The following is a 14,162-nucleotide window of genomic DNA, read 5'->3' on the forward strand; positions in this document are numbered from 1 at the left end:
TGTGTGGACATCTCAAAAAATAATAATAATAATAATAATAATAGTTTTTTTAACTATTTAGATTTAACTTCAAGTTTTTTATGAGGGTGAGAAAGAGAGTATAATTAAATATGGACGTTAAAAAAACTATACGAGATCTCCTGTAGTTTTTTTTTTTTTTTTTTTTTTTTTTTTTTAATTTTACAGTACCTAAGTCCAATAATTTTTTTTTTAAAAAAAAACAAGAATTATTATTCAAACAAAAATATTCTACAAATTGGTTGTAGAATAATTTCATCAACCCAATTTCTAAAAATACCGTATGTCCCTTAATATGTGAAATATATATATATATATAGTGTCGGCAGATCCTGTATCACACTGTAGTGTCGGCAGGTACTGTAGAAGGAACTGTAGTGTCGGCAAGTATTTTAGTGGAAATTTAATAAATGGTGTCACGGAGGGCAATTGAGTTGTCAATGGTGCCACAGAGGGCAAATGAGCTGTTAATGGTGCCACAGAGGGCAAATGATCTGTCAATAGTGCCACGGAGGACAAATGGGCCATCAATGAGCAAATGAGCTATAAATCTTCAAGCCCAGGGTAATAATTTTCATTGTCTCTTGGAAAACCAGAATTTTCGAAATAATCTCGTATGGGATTGAAAGTTGCTTTAGAGGATGCATCAGATTTCTTATCATTTTTATCATCATCAGAACTGGAGCTATCATCGAGAGAATTGAGTAGTGCTTTTAGAATTTCCTTCTTCTCTTTTTTCTTCGAAGATGATTTTTTCTTAGAAGAACTGGAAGAAGTAATAGGGGCAGTGGTCTCCTTGGGAGGAGAAAGGAAAATGCTGGGGGTTATCAGCTTGGCAGGTTTGCCAATGGTTAATGGTTTAGGAGTAAGAGGAGCTTGGATATATATATGGGTGTAAACGAGACGAGCTTGGGCTGTCCAGGCTCAGCTAGTTTAGTTTTGGCTCAGGCTTGAGCTCGAGTCGAGCCTGACTTCGCTGCTCGAGCTCGGCTCGATAGGGTTGGAACCCTGTTCGAGCTCGAGCTTGTCTATTTTTCTTGAGCTCGAGCTCGACTGAGAGGCGATTGACTGATAAGAGGCGATCGACTGATCAGAGGAGATCGACTGAGAGGCGATCGAGGCATACTGTGACAGGCGAGTGGCAAGACGGCGAGAGGCGAGAGGCAAGAGGCAAGAGGCGAGGTAAGAGGAGAGCGTTGCTGCGTCTGGGTGAGGAAGTCAGGAGGACGGCGGCTGTGTGAGTGTGAGAAAGAGACGGCTATGAGGGATTTAGGGTTAGGTTTTTCTTTTTAGAGATTAATTTATAGTGTGCCTGGAATTAATCCTATGTGTGCATTTGATGATGAGACTGGTTCCATTGATTAAATCCAACATCCAAGATTAAATTCAATTAAATTGGACGGCCACGATTAAATTCAAAATTCAAAATTTAGAAATTAGGAATAAAAATTGTGTTATTTAGTATTATTTAGGGTCAGTTTGATATTTCAATTTTAATAATTGCGATTTAAAAATTTTGTTTTTTCAATCGCATTTTTTTTTGTTCTTATTTTAGATTAAGTGTTTTTTTAAATGATAATGTCAAACGTTTTATGTCACCCTCACACGCACTAATAGTCTACCACTATATATTCATATTACATATAGTATTATTTAGTTAATATATTAAAATGTTAATGCTTAACACGAGTCAAGTATATAATGTCAATATTAATATATATTGTATCTTATATGTAAACATTTATATACTTATATAGTTATATGACTGTATCATTATCTAATTTATATGGGTAATGGGTCAATGTTAATAGTTATAACTTATATACTTATATTATATGTTCTCATTATCACGATTCATGATATAAGATTTAAATTTAAATTGTTAAGTTTTTACTTACCGTAAATTGTGATTATAATGTATAAATTATAAGAAACACATTAGTTACTTAATTATTAATCATTTAATCTAATAGTAATACTCAAACTCTAAGTAATAAATTCATAATGATCTAATGGTCATACACTCATACTTAAATTTTATGATCATATTATCTCACAATTAATATTAATATTATCTTAGATCTAAGATCATGTGATATATCATATATGTTTTATAAGAATAAAGTATATAATTATAATGTATTGATTAAATAACACAATAACTTATGCAAATATATCATATGATTATATAATGATTAATGATTATGTGATATACCGTATACAATTCCAATTTTCAAAGTATAAACTTTCTAATTATAATATTTGTATTAAATGACACAATAACTTGTACGGTTGTACTATATGATTATATCATATGATAAAATGATTAATGATAATATCTTATATTTCTTATTTTATATATATATATATATATATATATATATATATATATAACAAAAACAAAGGTATATAATATATTTGTTATTATTGAGTAAATGAGTAATATTGACTGTATATTGTTATTTGTTACTTAATAAAAAATATACGAGCCGAGCCTAATAAGTGAGGCGAGCCTTATACGAGCTTGCTCACAAGTTGTTCACGAGCTTAGCCGAGTCGAGCCGAGCTTGCTTCGTTTAATATTCGAGCCAAGATTTGTGTTCATGAAACGCTTCATTTAATATTCGAGTCGAGCACGAGCCGAGCCCGAGCTTGCTTGCTCGCGAGACGCTGCGCTCACTTAACAGCCATATATATATATATATATATAGCATGTGATTTTGACATACTTTTTTAATAGCATTACTAAAAAAATGTGATTCTCGCATGCTTAAAAGACACGTAATACGTTTAGAGATTGGGTTATAGCCCAATTTGTAAGAAATTTAGTACCCCTAAACTAAGAAAATAGTAAGAGAACAAAAATTTCCTACAAAGCCAGTTAGAATATGATTTGTAAGAATTTCCTACAAACCAATTTTTTTTTTTAAAAAAAAAAAAAAAAAAAAAAATTGTGTTCATAATAAGAGGGATAACACTCTTAGTATGAACACAAATTTCCTCACTATCATGACTTAGTGTTCATTAATATTATATTTTTGAGGGGGTAATGGATGCTAGTTAACTTAAGCACACATAATATTATAGCTAATAAACTACCAATGCCAACCGTGTAGCTCCACATTTTACAAACTCACATGCCTAACACATGGACATATATATATATATATATATATATATATATATATATGATATTCTTTCTATTTAGGACCGAATTAATGTGAATGTGGAAAGAAAATGACATTGCTATTATTATTTAGCAAAGGTTACAATAATTACTCGAATGCAGAAGTGAATTACATTCTTTCTTATGTAGAGAGAAGGATGTAAGTTTAGTCGGTTTGAAGATCATATCGTATACGGGCAAGTAAACCTTAAAATTACTTTTATGTTTCTCTTATATTACTCAAAAAATGATGTGATTATGCCAACCGACTTTTGAGCCCATGCAATGCCTTCAATGCCTTAATTGTGAATCCAAAAGGAAAAAGGAAACAAAAATAAATAAATAAATGGAAAATAGGGCACAGTTTGGCAAACACCTTCTTCTTCCCCCCCCCCCCCCCCGCCCCCCCCCCCCCCACCTTATTTTAATTTCTAAAAAAAAAAAAAAAAATCAATATCTTTTCCAAAATTAATTGTTTTTTTTAAAAAAAATTTATTATTCACTTTCTCTCACAGAAGTCAACATCTATCAATAACTTCTTTTTACTACTCAAACAAAAACTCCCAACAAAAAAAAAAAATTGACCAAACACACCTAAACTATTTGGTCAGTACTGCATATATATTCAAAAGGTGTATCACCGAAAGGAAAGTGTCGGATCACGTGGGTATTGATCTTAGGAGATAGCAAAATCGTGAAAGAATCTTGAATTGATATTTTGGTTAGACGGTGCCGTAACAGGTAGTGCATTGTGGAAAAATTTGATCTGCGCTTAACACATGTTTGTTTTCACGGGTTTTCTGTGTGCATCCAAATTGAAGTAATATAGTCAATGTCTATCAAATGTCAATGTTCCGTCTAATGCAAACAAAAAGACAAAAATGCCCATAAATTTTTTTAATAAAACAAAAATATTCATCTAAATTCGAAAACACAAAAAAGAAACCCTAAAAATCAATATATATAAAGAATGGATGGTTTGAAAATCACTATAGGTGTGACAAAGTTACCCCCAAGAAATGAATCGGTCACTCCCAAAATTATTGGAGTGGCTAGCCACCCTAAAAAATGTCTTGAGGTAACTAAGCCAATCCTAACCTCAAAACTGATAGAATGACTGAGCGACTAACTAAAGGGCCGATTACTTGCATGCGTTCGAAAAATTGTATAAAAAAAGTGATAGTAAGTATAATATTATTCGAAATAAAATTATTCTCTTGCACGTGTTCGATTGGGCCAATTTGCTTGGGTATGCGCCCATGCAATCCGGCTCCATTTACTTGAAATATCCAAGGACCTAGCTCACATAGGCCTACTGTTCTATTGCATGAAATTTTGGTACCAAAATTGAGGTTGTAATGTACGTACAGTAAAGAAAGAAAGAGAATATTTCATATAAATTAAAAATTAAAAATATTAAAATTAATTAAAGTTGATAAAGAGCATAAAAGGATTTTTTTTAGGTTACCTACCTTACAGACAAACTTAGCAAGTAATTTAAGTCCCAGACCATAGTTGGAGAAACTAGTTTCCAACCAAATGGAACAACACATGGGAAATCACTTGGTTTTATTCACTACTACTTGAAAATTATGAATGTTTGGTAAATTTACACGATGTAAATCACCAAACACTACTTGCTCTTCATAAGCATATCTTCTTCAGTTGGGAGAGGCGAGTCACCTCTGTCCTATTGCAACAACTGAAAAATGAAAAGAAAACAAACTAACATATAACTTATTTATTTCAAATTAAGCAACAAAACATAGTTGTCATTGTGTTTGTTTTGTATGTGTGTGTGTCTGAGAGAGAAATAGACGTCTAGATAGGCTCCCAGTTTGTTCTTCGTAATGTCAAGCTCTGGTTTCATGCCCGAGAATCCAATCTTACAACTGTTTATATATTCATGGACAAGTCAAAAATTTCTTATAATGCTTCAGCCTTGTTACTATTGTAAACTATGAGCAATATGAAGGTTGTTAAATAAATCTCAATCTCGTAATTAATTGTATGACAACTCGCGCTCAAGGTGTTACTTCAATCTCACGTTCATTATAATCATTAAATTTAGTATGAAACTATGTTGAAATAGACAACAAAAAGATAATTGTAGAAAAAAAATTTGTATTTCTGATATGTATTCAATTGTACAATAGAATGACCTATTTATGGTTGAATAAGGCCCTAAAAGAAAGAAAATATAATAATTACAAAATCACATAAAATAAGCATATTTACAATAATGAATATTGCAATAATATATGTGGAGAATATTTCCGTAATATATTGAGAATATTACGGAAATATTTTGTCACAAAAATATTACGGAAATTTTATTTTTGGTCATTTTTGTCAGTTTTTCAGTTTTAGTTTTTATGTTTTTGTTGTGTTAGTCGTTTTTGTGTTAGTATATTTTATAAAAAAAAAAAACATTTAAAAAAAAAAAGAATAAATATAATATGGTTCCATTGCCAGCGCAACCTTAACGATCGGTCACTACTGAACATACATCATTAGTAGTGTGGGCCACCCGAGGTCGGACTCGGTCGGGCTGCTAGTGTTACGGATGGTAGCGTACAATAGTCAGGGCACCGGCATTATATTACAGGTTCCTCGAAACAACTATCATATATGGTTTACTCGAGATATTACTGTAATGCCCCAAAACTAGCCTAGGCCAGCCTGGTAGGATTATTGGTAATTATCCCAGTTTAACCAACTGGTGGCTAAATGGGGAACCGCCCCTTTAAGCATTATCAGAGTTAATACATAAGAATGTGAAATAAATATCATTATGATACAAGTATAATCCTTAAATTAAAGACATGGAGTAACTAACAATAATATAAAGCAAACATGATAACAGTATGAAGATCTTAAAGCAAAGTCTGTCGTGACAATTGTATACGTCGTACCACTCTTAGGCTCTAGGAACAAGCTCCCTATAAGAGTAATAACCGCGTAAATTTAACGACTTAGTAAGTAAACATCATAGTTGGGTATGATATGAGCTCATTATTATTAAGCAAAAGTAAACATGCAGCTTCTGGTAAACCTTTATGAAAGAACGAGGATCGTGTTCTACCCCCAAATCAAACGCATAAGCGATTTATATAACCAAAACAAACGGATAAGCAATTTATATCAGGAAAATAAAAAGCTATGCTTAAAAATAAATCAACACAAAAATAAAAGAACATTCACACAACCACAACACAAGATTTGTTGGCGAAGAGAAAAACCCTTTGAGCATCTTAAGGGAAAAACCACTATGAGGTAATCAAACCTAGGAAATCACTATATAAAGATTCACAGTTACATACTAGACGATAATCACTCCCTAAAGGACCTTTAGACTTAGTAAGAATAATAAGTTTCCCACCTTATCTCCATTGTTACCACATTCATGCAGTGCATCTCCTTACCGACCCTTCGGTAAACTTTTTTGCGGTTGAGTGATGTGTATAGTATGGTTTGAAATCAAAAAAACAAAAAACCCAAGTGATGGAAAGCTTTAAGCTTTTTAGGAACTCCACTTGGTACAAAAAATGGTGAATGGTATCACTTCCATGAGTGATAATAGCAACCCTTTCTTCACCGAGAACCTCTAAAATCAAAAGAGCATAAATGGAAATTGAGAGGTTCAAAGAGTTCTGCAGAAAATGAGACAAGTGTTTATAGATCTGAAATTTTACTTATTTCCGTCTCAATGAGGATTTTCTTCCGTTTTGACAGAAATGCCAAAATCTGTATTTTGAGCTATTTCTGTCTTAATGGGAGTTAATCCTCGTTAGGACGCAAAGAGTAAAAAGTAGCTTCAACTTTTGTCCCATCACATGTCCCGTTCTGACGAGGATCCTGACGATGAACCAGTAACTTCCCGTTATATGTCTCGTTCTTACGAGGTTCATGACGAGGAACCAATAGCCTCCATGTTATATGTCCCGTTCTGACGGAGTTCCTGACAGGAAACCAGAGAGCATTCCTTCAGTCCCGTCACGAGCTCTTTTTGGCACCCCATCCAATGAGGAAGGTAAAGAATTCTAACAAACATCCAATCTTCACCTCAACACCTAGGGAAGAATGAGAAAATATCAATAAACGTTTTGATCATTAAATAAGGCCAAACTAAACCTAAAAATCTCCCCCTTTTGGCCATTTAATGACAAAACCCAAAACATCTCCAATCTTCACCTTAACGCAAGGAAAAGGAATGAGAAATTGCAAACACATGTTTTGCTCATTGAATAAGGTCAAATACAACATAACACTTTAAAAGATGTGTTGTCTCCATTAATACACCCTAAAAGTATCGTTTAGTTAATAAAAGAGTGATGTATTCCTAGCGGCAATCGCCTAAGTATTTTAATGTAGAAAAACTAATACTTTACAGGTCATAACTATCATATATGGTATACCCGAGATATTACCCATTCTCAGCAGGGCTGGCGCATGACCTACAAAGCATTAGTTTTTTACATTAAAACACTTAGGCAATTGCCGCCGATAGTTCACCGTTCTCTTATTAACCAAACAATGCTTTAATTGTGTATTAACGGAGACAACAGCTCATTTTCAATGTTTATCGAAGTTGCACGTTTTCCTGTAGGTGTAACCCATGGAAAAAAAAAAATCAAAAGTGAACCATACCAAAATCACTTATTACTTTTATCTTATATTAAAACAATTTTTCAAAAAAAAAAAAACAAAAAAACAAAATATATTGTATCCAATTTTTCAATTGTGAACTATATGAATGGAGAGCTCCTATTATTAGGTCCATCCTGATAATACCCTTTTTGCAGCCTCCAATTATCATGTGACACATCATCAATTTAAGAAAAATGCAAAAAATAAAAGTAAGAATAATCACACCAAATTAGAAAGAAAAAAAACCCATAGCCGCGTGGGTCTGGTCGGAACCCGCATGGGTCTCGCTGGACGTTTGCAAATGCTTAAGCAAGCTAAGCACTAAAAAAAAAAAAAATTAAAAATTTTTTTTAAAAAAAGAGCAACAACAAAGATCAAACATACAAAAACGCACACAAATAATCACCAAACTGAAAATCAAACTTATCTCCATCAAAACAGAAAGTGGAGAAAATTTTGATGAGATTGTAATGGATGAAAACACATTAAATGCATCTCGTGGGTCTCGTTGGACCCACGGGTTTCGTTTGTGGTGAACACCTCAAACCCCGTTAGTCATGACCCGTCTCAAAACTCGTTTCTAATGCCTCAAAACCTGTTTCTAATGCCTCAAAACCCGTTTCTAATACTCTAAAACTTGTTTCTAATGCCTCAAAACTCGTTTATGGATTCAAAACTAAAACCTAAAGGTGGAAGGTTAACCCTTTAGAAATTTTATCATCCTAAAATCTAGTATATTTTGATCTAAGTTATTTTTATGTACTTTTTATATTTTTACTTATGTATCAATTATTAATTAAAAACTATAAAAAAAGATGTTATCAAAATGATCCTAATAAAGGGTTTTCTCTTATAAATGATCAATCCGTTGACATTTATTTCAAAAAGAAAAAGGTTCGTGTAGCCATATTGACGACATGGCAGAGACAGACGTCGCCGGCTAATTGGAATCTTCCGGAGGCAGACAAGCCGTTCCCCACTCCCAAGAGATTTGTTGTATATTCCAACTTTTAAGAGCCAATGAAAATGAAGAAGAAGAACACCTAGACCCTTCAAAGCCACGAGGATCCAGGAGACCACATGGAAACGGAAAACGGAAACGTGGCACTCTTTTACATGTGAAAGAGTAATTGCAATGGTGACCATGCTTTATTTTGACTAGTCAAGATCTTAAACTGAGAAGAAAAATGTTGTCTCAGGCTCATTTAAAGTGGTAAATGTTTTGTGAGCATTGTTGGCCCACAAAATAGAGAGAAAAAAATATATATGTATATCAAAATATATGGAAGAATGTATATGATTTTGGAGAAAAAATAAAGAATTTTTTTAAAAAAAATATTTAAACCAAATAGTAAAAGTGGATGTAGAATCTCATAATGAAGTAAAAGAAGGGAAAGGAAGAAATAGAGGTTTCCTAGTTGGCATGTTAAAGTTTTAAACGCTATACATTTTATTTTCGGGGAATTTTAATTGTTCTCTTAGTATTTTTTTTTGGTTATAGGTAGATATTATTATTATTATTATTTTTTAAGGTGACCCTTATTTCTCTTAGTTTTTTTAGTGTTCTCATTATTATACGTAAATATTGTTTTCTTAAAAAACCAAAAAAAAAAAAAAAAACTTGTTTTTACTTTTTAAAAAACAATATCTACGTTGGATCAAGAAAATACTAGAAAAACCACATGAAAAACAGTAGCATTTCTGTTAATAAATTAATGTAATTAAATCCCTTAATTTAATAATCATTTATAATAAAGGGATTTCTATCCTTATGAGTGTATATCTAAACTAGATATTCTTTAAAAGCAATCCTTTGTTTTTATACAGGCTCTCTCTCTCTCTCTCTCTCTCTCTCAACACTCAAGCTGCTCTTTTTATACTCAAAGACCCTTCTCTGGAAATTTGCCCTTGTGTTTCTTTTGCTCTCGTCTGCTGTCATTTTCTTTCTTTCCTTCAATTTATTTTGTTTGATCTTGAGGAAAGATTACAGAAAGATGACTGGTGCTTCAGAATGTGAAAGTGTTACTCTTGATCTGCTGAAGAAGAAGATGACAGATTTTGCTAAGGAGAGGGACTGGCAGCAGTTTCACAGCCCCAGAAACCTCCTTTTGGCTCTGGTATCCCTTCAATTCTCTCTCTCTCTCTTTCTCTTCTTGTTTCGCTTATCATTTTCCCTTCCTTATGGCTATTTGGTTCATACACCTTTTCTTTCCTGTCATCCATAAACTGGTACGATCACAGAGAAATCAAATCAATTCTGTTTTTGTTTTTGTTTTTCTTTCACTTCTTTATGGGGTTTTGAAGATTTGACCAAACAAATACAACTCATGAAACTATAGTGGTATTGACAGATAAGTAATGATGATTTCATGTTTCAACTAACTATATATATATATATAGAGAGAGAGAGAGAGAGAGAGAGAGAAGACTATCATATAATTAAAAAAAATATATAAAATCAGTTTTTATAGTTTACTTTGGTTTATAATTAGCTCATTATGGTATAGAACAAACTCCGAGATTCGTGCTATATGCCAAAAAAATATAATTTATTTCTTGCAGTCAAATTATGTAACGTAACTTGAGTGTAGGAAATAATTTTTTGTTTTTTTACAATATTCGGAGTTTATTATAATACTATATAAAGTTAAGGACAGAAATTTCTTCCAAACTGGTATGGAAAAAATATCTTTTAACCTATGTAAAATAGTGTCAAGTGTCTATAAATATTTAAAAGCTAAGCCACATTAAATTTAATCTAAATTGGTAAACTGCTATTAATGAGGTTAAGAATTTAATGTACCTTCTAAACGTTTATATACACTTGACACTATTTTACATGAGTTGGAGAATATTTCTTCCGTACCGGTTTTGAAGAAATTTCTGTCCTAAAAGAGCTAATTGTATAAAAACTGATTTTACATTTTTCTCCTTAACTATAAAATAGCATTTATTTATTATTATATTTGTTAAGGCGAATAGTTTTGAACCGGAGTCAAACTTGACCGTCTTTGCGAACAGATGTTCCTTTTTTTCCTTTTGCTTTTTTGCCGCAACGTTGGAATAACAAAAGTTATTCTTGAGACGGGGGCTCTAATTATGGTGTGGGGTTTTAATGATTTGGCAGGTGGGTGAGGTTGGGGAGCTCTCAGAGATATTCCAGTGGAAAGGGGAGGTTCCGAAGGGGCTGCCGGATTGGAAAGAAGAGGAGAAAGTTCACCTGGGTGAAGAGCTTTCAGACGTTTTGCTCTATCTTGTTCAGCTCTCTGACATCTGCGGCATCGATCTTGGCAAAGCTGCTCTCAGAAAGGTTCAACTCAACGCAATAAAATACCCCGTTTCAAATCAGCAAAGCCAAGCCAGCATTAACAGCTCCCAGGCTGGTTGATTTGGAACAGAATTTTTATTTTATAATATTTAGTTAGTTTAAATACATTTTTACTATAATTAATTGGATATTATTCCATTCCAATGAAACGAAGAGCACTGACTTTTATGTGTATTTACTAAGGTTTGTAGGGGGCTTAGGATAGGCCTTTTGTGGAAGGTTTTTTCAGTTTTCATTGCATGCAGACTTGTGTGGGCCGGTGGCCTTGTTTCCCATTGATTTCTCACAGATTTTGCTACTGTTTTGGCTGTGATATCATAAGCATTTCTTCTTCTTTTTTTATTATTTTTTTTATTTACTGAATTGAATTTTACTTTACTTTTCCATATCCTTGTTTTTATTCGTGTCTGCGAGAGAATAAATTTTTAAAAATGTAATCTTTTCTCTAAATAAAAAATCTCCAAATAGTGTTTTGAAGAGGGGTAAAATAGTCATTTTAGTTGTTTGGACAATTTTATCTCTCTTAAAAAAAATTAACTGCCATTTTATTTAAAATTGAGAATATCTTTTCCCATACAGTGTTTATCTTAGTGACCAAATAGCATCACATTTAATTTGCAAAATCAGGTAGTGTCCTTCTGAATTTGGATCCTCTCCGGTTCAAGTGAATTGGAGGGGATCTAATTAGTTTTATTTAAATAGCAAAATTGTCCAAAAAAATGTGAAAGGACAATTTTACCCTTGTAAATATAACTAATTAAATTCCCTCCAATTCAAATGAATTGGAGAGGATCCTTGTCCCGTCCTTCCAGCTTTGAAAGCCATAGTATTTATACACATTTAATATCTGTTATCTTATCGATCAAAGAGTCATTTTTGCACAGTTGTTTTTACACTAAGTGCATGTTTGAGATTGCGTTTCAAATTTTAAAAATTACTTTTAGTACTTAAAAAGCTGTTTCAAATAAATGTTAGCATATTTGGTAAAAAAAATTTATCTTTCATTTTTTTACTCTAAAAATTGTCAAAACACACTTTTGGCAAAAGCTTAAAAATGAAGTTTTTACCAAAAATTATTTTTTTTACTTAAAAACTTTATTTCTCAAATACAATCTCAATCATACTCTATTGGTACAAGAGCCCACCTCTTATGAAAATCTTAATGCAACAATCATTTGTGTTATAAATTTAAATGTTAAGATAAAATAGAGCAATGTAACATACTTTCAATCACAATTGTTCAAATAATTTGAGTAAAAACGGAAAATGGATATGGGATAATTATATCATAGTAAGTGTTGTTATTCTCACACCTTATTAATTCCATAAATGGCGAAGGTTCTGGAGAGAAGATGTACAACGCTCCATAGGGTTGCAACTCCTCATATTTGTTGATGCATTTTCCAGTACCGTGTATATGAGCTCTTCTTCGCTCCAACTCTTTACGCTTCCCAGTATGTCTGCAACACAATAAACAATCAAGAGAACTTGCTAGGGATGTTCTGGTAGATCCTCCTCTGACGCCTAAGTTAGCTTCTTTGATTCAAGGGTATCCTCAAAGTCGATATTTTCAGTCTAGCGTCCATACCTAATGTAAGGGCTTAATTATAAGCTAGGTTGTTGTGGCCAAATATGTTATCTTAGCCGAGAATCAAGGATTTGATGTTGAGAGTGATCTTCATGTGATTGAATCTTTGACGTAATATTACCCTTATTCAAAAAGATATCACATTCATGTCTTCTGTTTCTGCCATTACTGTGTATCCCGAGGATCGGGGAATTCAAACCTGATCGTATTTGCTCATGGATTCCTTTCTAGGATAAGTAACACTAGCGCCCTTTCCAGGAGCCTGTTATCCCAGACCATTCATTCCTGAGACTGCCTTTGATCCCTGGGATACATGTGATATCGGAACCATCATGTCAACCGACCAACCATATCATTCCGAGACGTTGTGCTTTTGACACTCGCGACTACTTATCCGTATGGAACAAGCCCATGGGCTTGTGTGTAACGCTTCACGTGAAAATCAATTAACTGGTAATTGACCCCATGGTACGTCTCCCAATCTTACCCCTCGCGGGACAAGACTCAGAAATCTTAACTTCTCCTAAACGAGAGAATACAGCGGAAGACTTTAACTACAGGAATAGAAATAAACATCACAAGTACAATCACGAGAGTAAAGATGAAGCATCATAACATAAATAGATCTCCAAATGTACTAGTCAATTACCGATCATCAAAATATAGGTTACAACCAAAAAGATAATTGTCTTGCAAATAGATAATAAGATCAACATCTAATCTTAAGTAATGCTCACATGATGACAATCTCAATCATCTCTGTACAGATGGTCCATCCTGCATCCCACATGGCTTTCAGCCACATCAGGTCCATATCCTCAAAAATGACTCGAATCAGGTCCTAAGCAACCATCATGAGCCAGTCTGAAGGCATCTTCTTCTAAGTTAGCTAAACCGCGCAATTTATACATAATGTAGGGTGTTAGGTTGCATTTGGCCTTATTCAATGAGCAAAACATGTGTTTGTAATCTTTCCCATTCATCCATTCCTTTCCATCTATCAAAATAGAGATTTAATGTGTTTTGAGTTTTGTCATTAAATGGCCAAAGGGTGAGATTGTTAGGTTTATTTTAGATCAAAACATTTGTTTGTAATTTTTCATTCTTTTCTCAAGTGTCGGGGTGAAGATTGGATGTTTGGTAGTGCTCCCTGCCTTCTTGTCAGATGGGGCGTCAGGACAGGCTCGTGACGGGACTTCGAGAAGTGCTCTCAACCTGTGCGTTAGATGGCACGTCAGGATGGGCTCATGAAGGGACATAGTGAAGAGCTCTCGGCTTTCTCGTCAAATAGGCGTCAAGACGAGGATGTGACGCAACTGACGAAGGAACTCCCTGGTTCCTCGTTGGATGCCTCTTTAGAACAGACTCATATCGAAGCTGAGTTGGTTTTACTCTCCACGTCATGATGCGAT

The 14,162-nt window shown here is 33.4% G+C and overlaps 1 protein-coding gene across 1 annotated transcript; it reads left to right on the forward strand.

Annotated features, from left to right (window-relative positions):
• The first annotated feature begins 9,677 nt into the window (after window positions 1–9,677).
• Window positions 9,678–11,267, forward strand: LOC132167381 (dCTP pyrophosphatase-like protein). The gene is made up of 2 exons (XM_059578337.2): window positions 9,678–9,951; window positions 10,962–11,267. The coding sequence occupies exons 1-2, from the start codon at window positions 9,829–9,831 to the stop codon at window positions 11,220–11,222; spliced, it is 384 nt and encodes a 127-aa protein (XP_059434320.1). The 5' UTR covers window positions 9,678–9,828; the 3' UTR covers window positions 11,223–11,267.
• Window positions 11,268–14,162: the final 2,895 nt, after the last annotated feature.

The sequence above is a fragment of the Corylus avellana genome, chromosome 2 (genome assembly GCF_965113065.1).
Source record: "Corylus avellana chromosome 2, dhCorAvel1.hap1.2, whole genome shotgun sequence".
Taxonomy (NCBI): domain Eukaryota; kingdom Viridiplantae; phylum Streptophyta; class Magnoliopsida; order Fagales; family Betulaceae; genus Corylus; species Corylus avellana.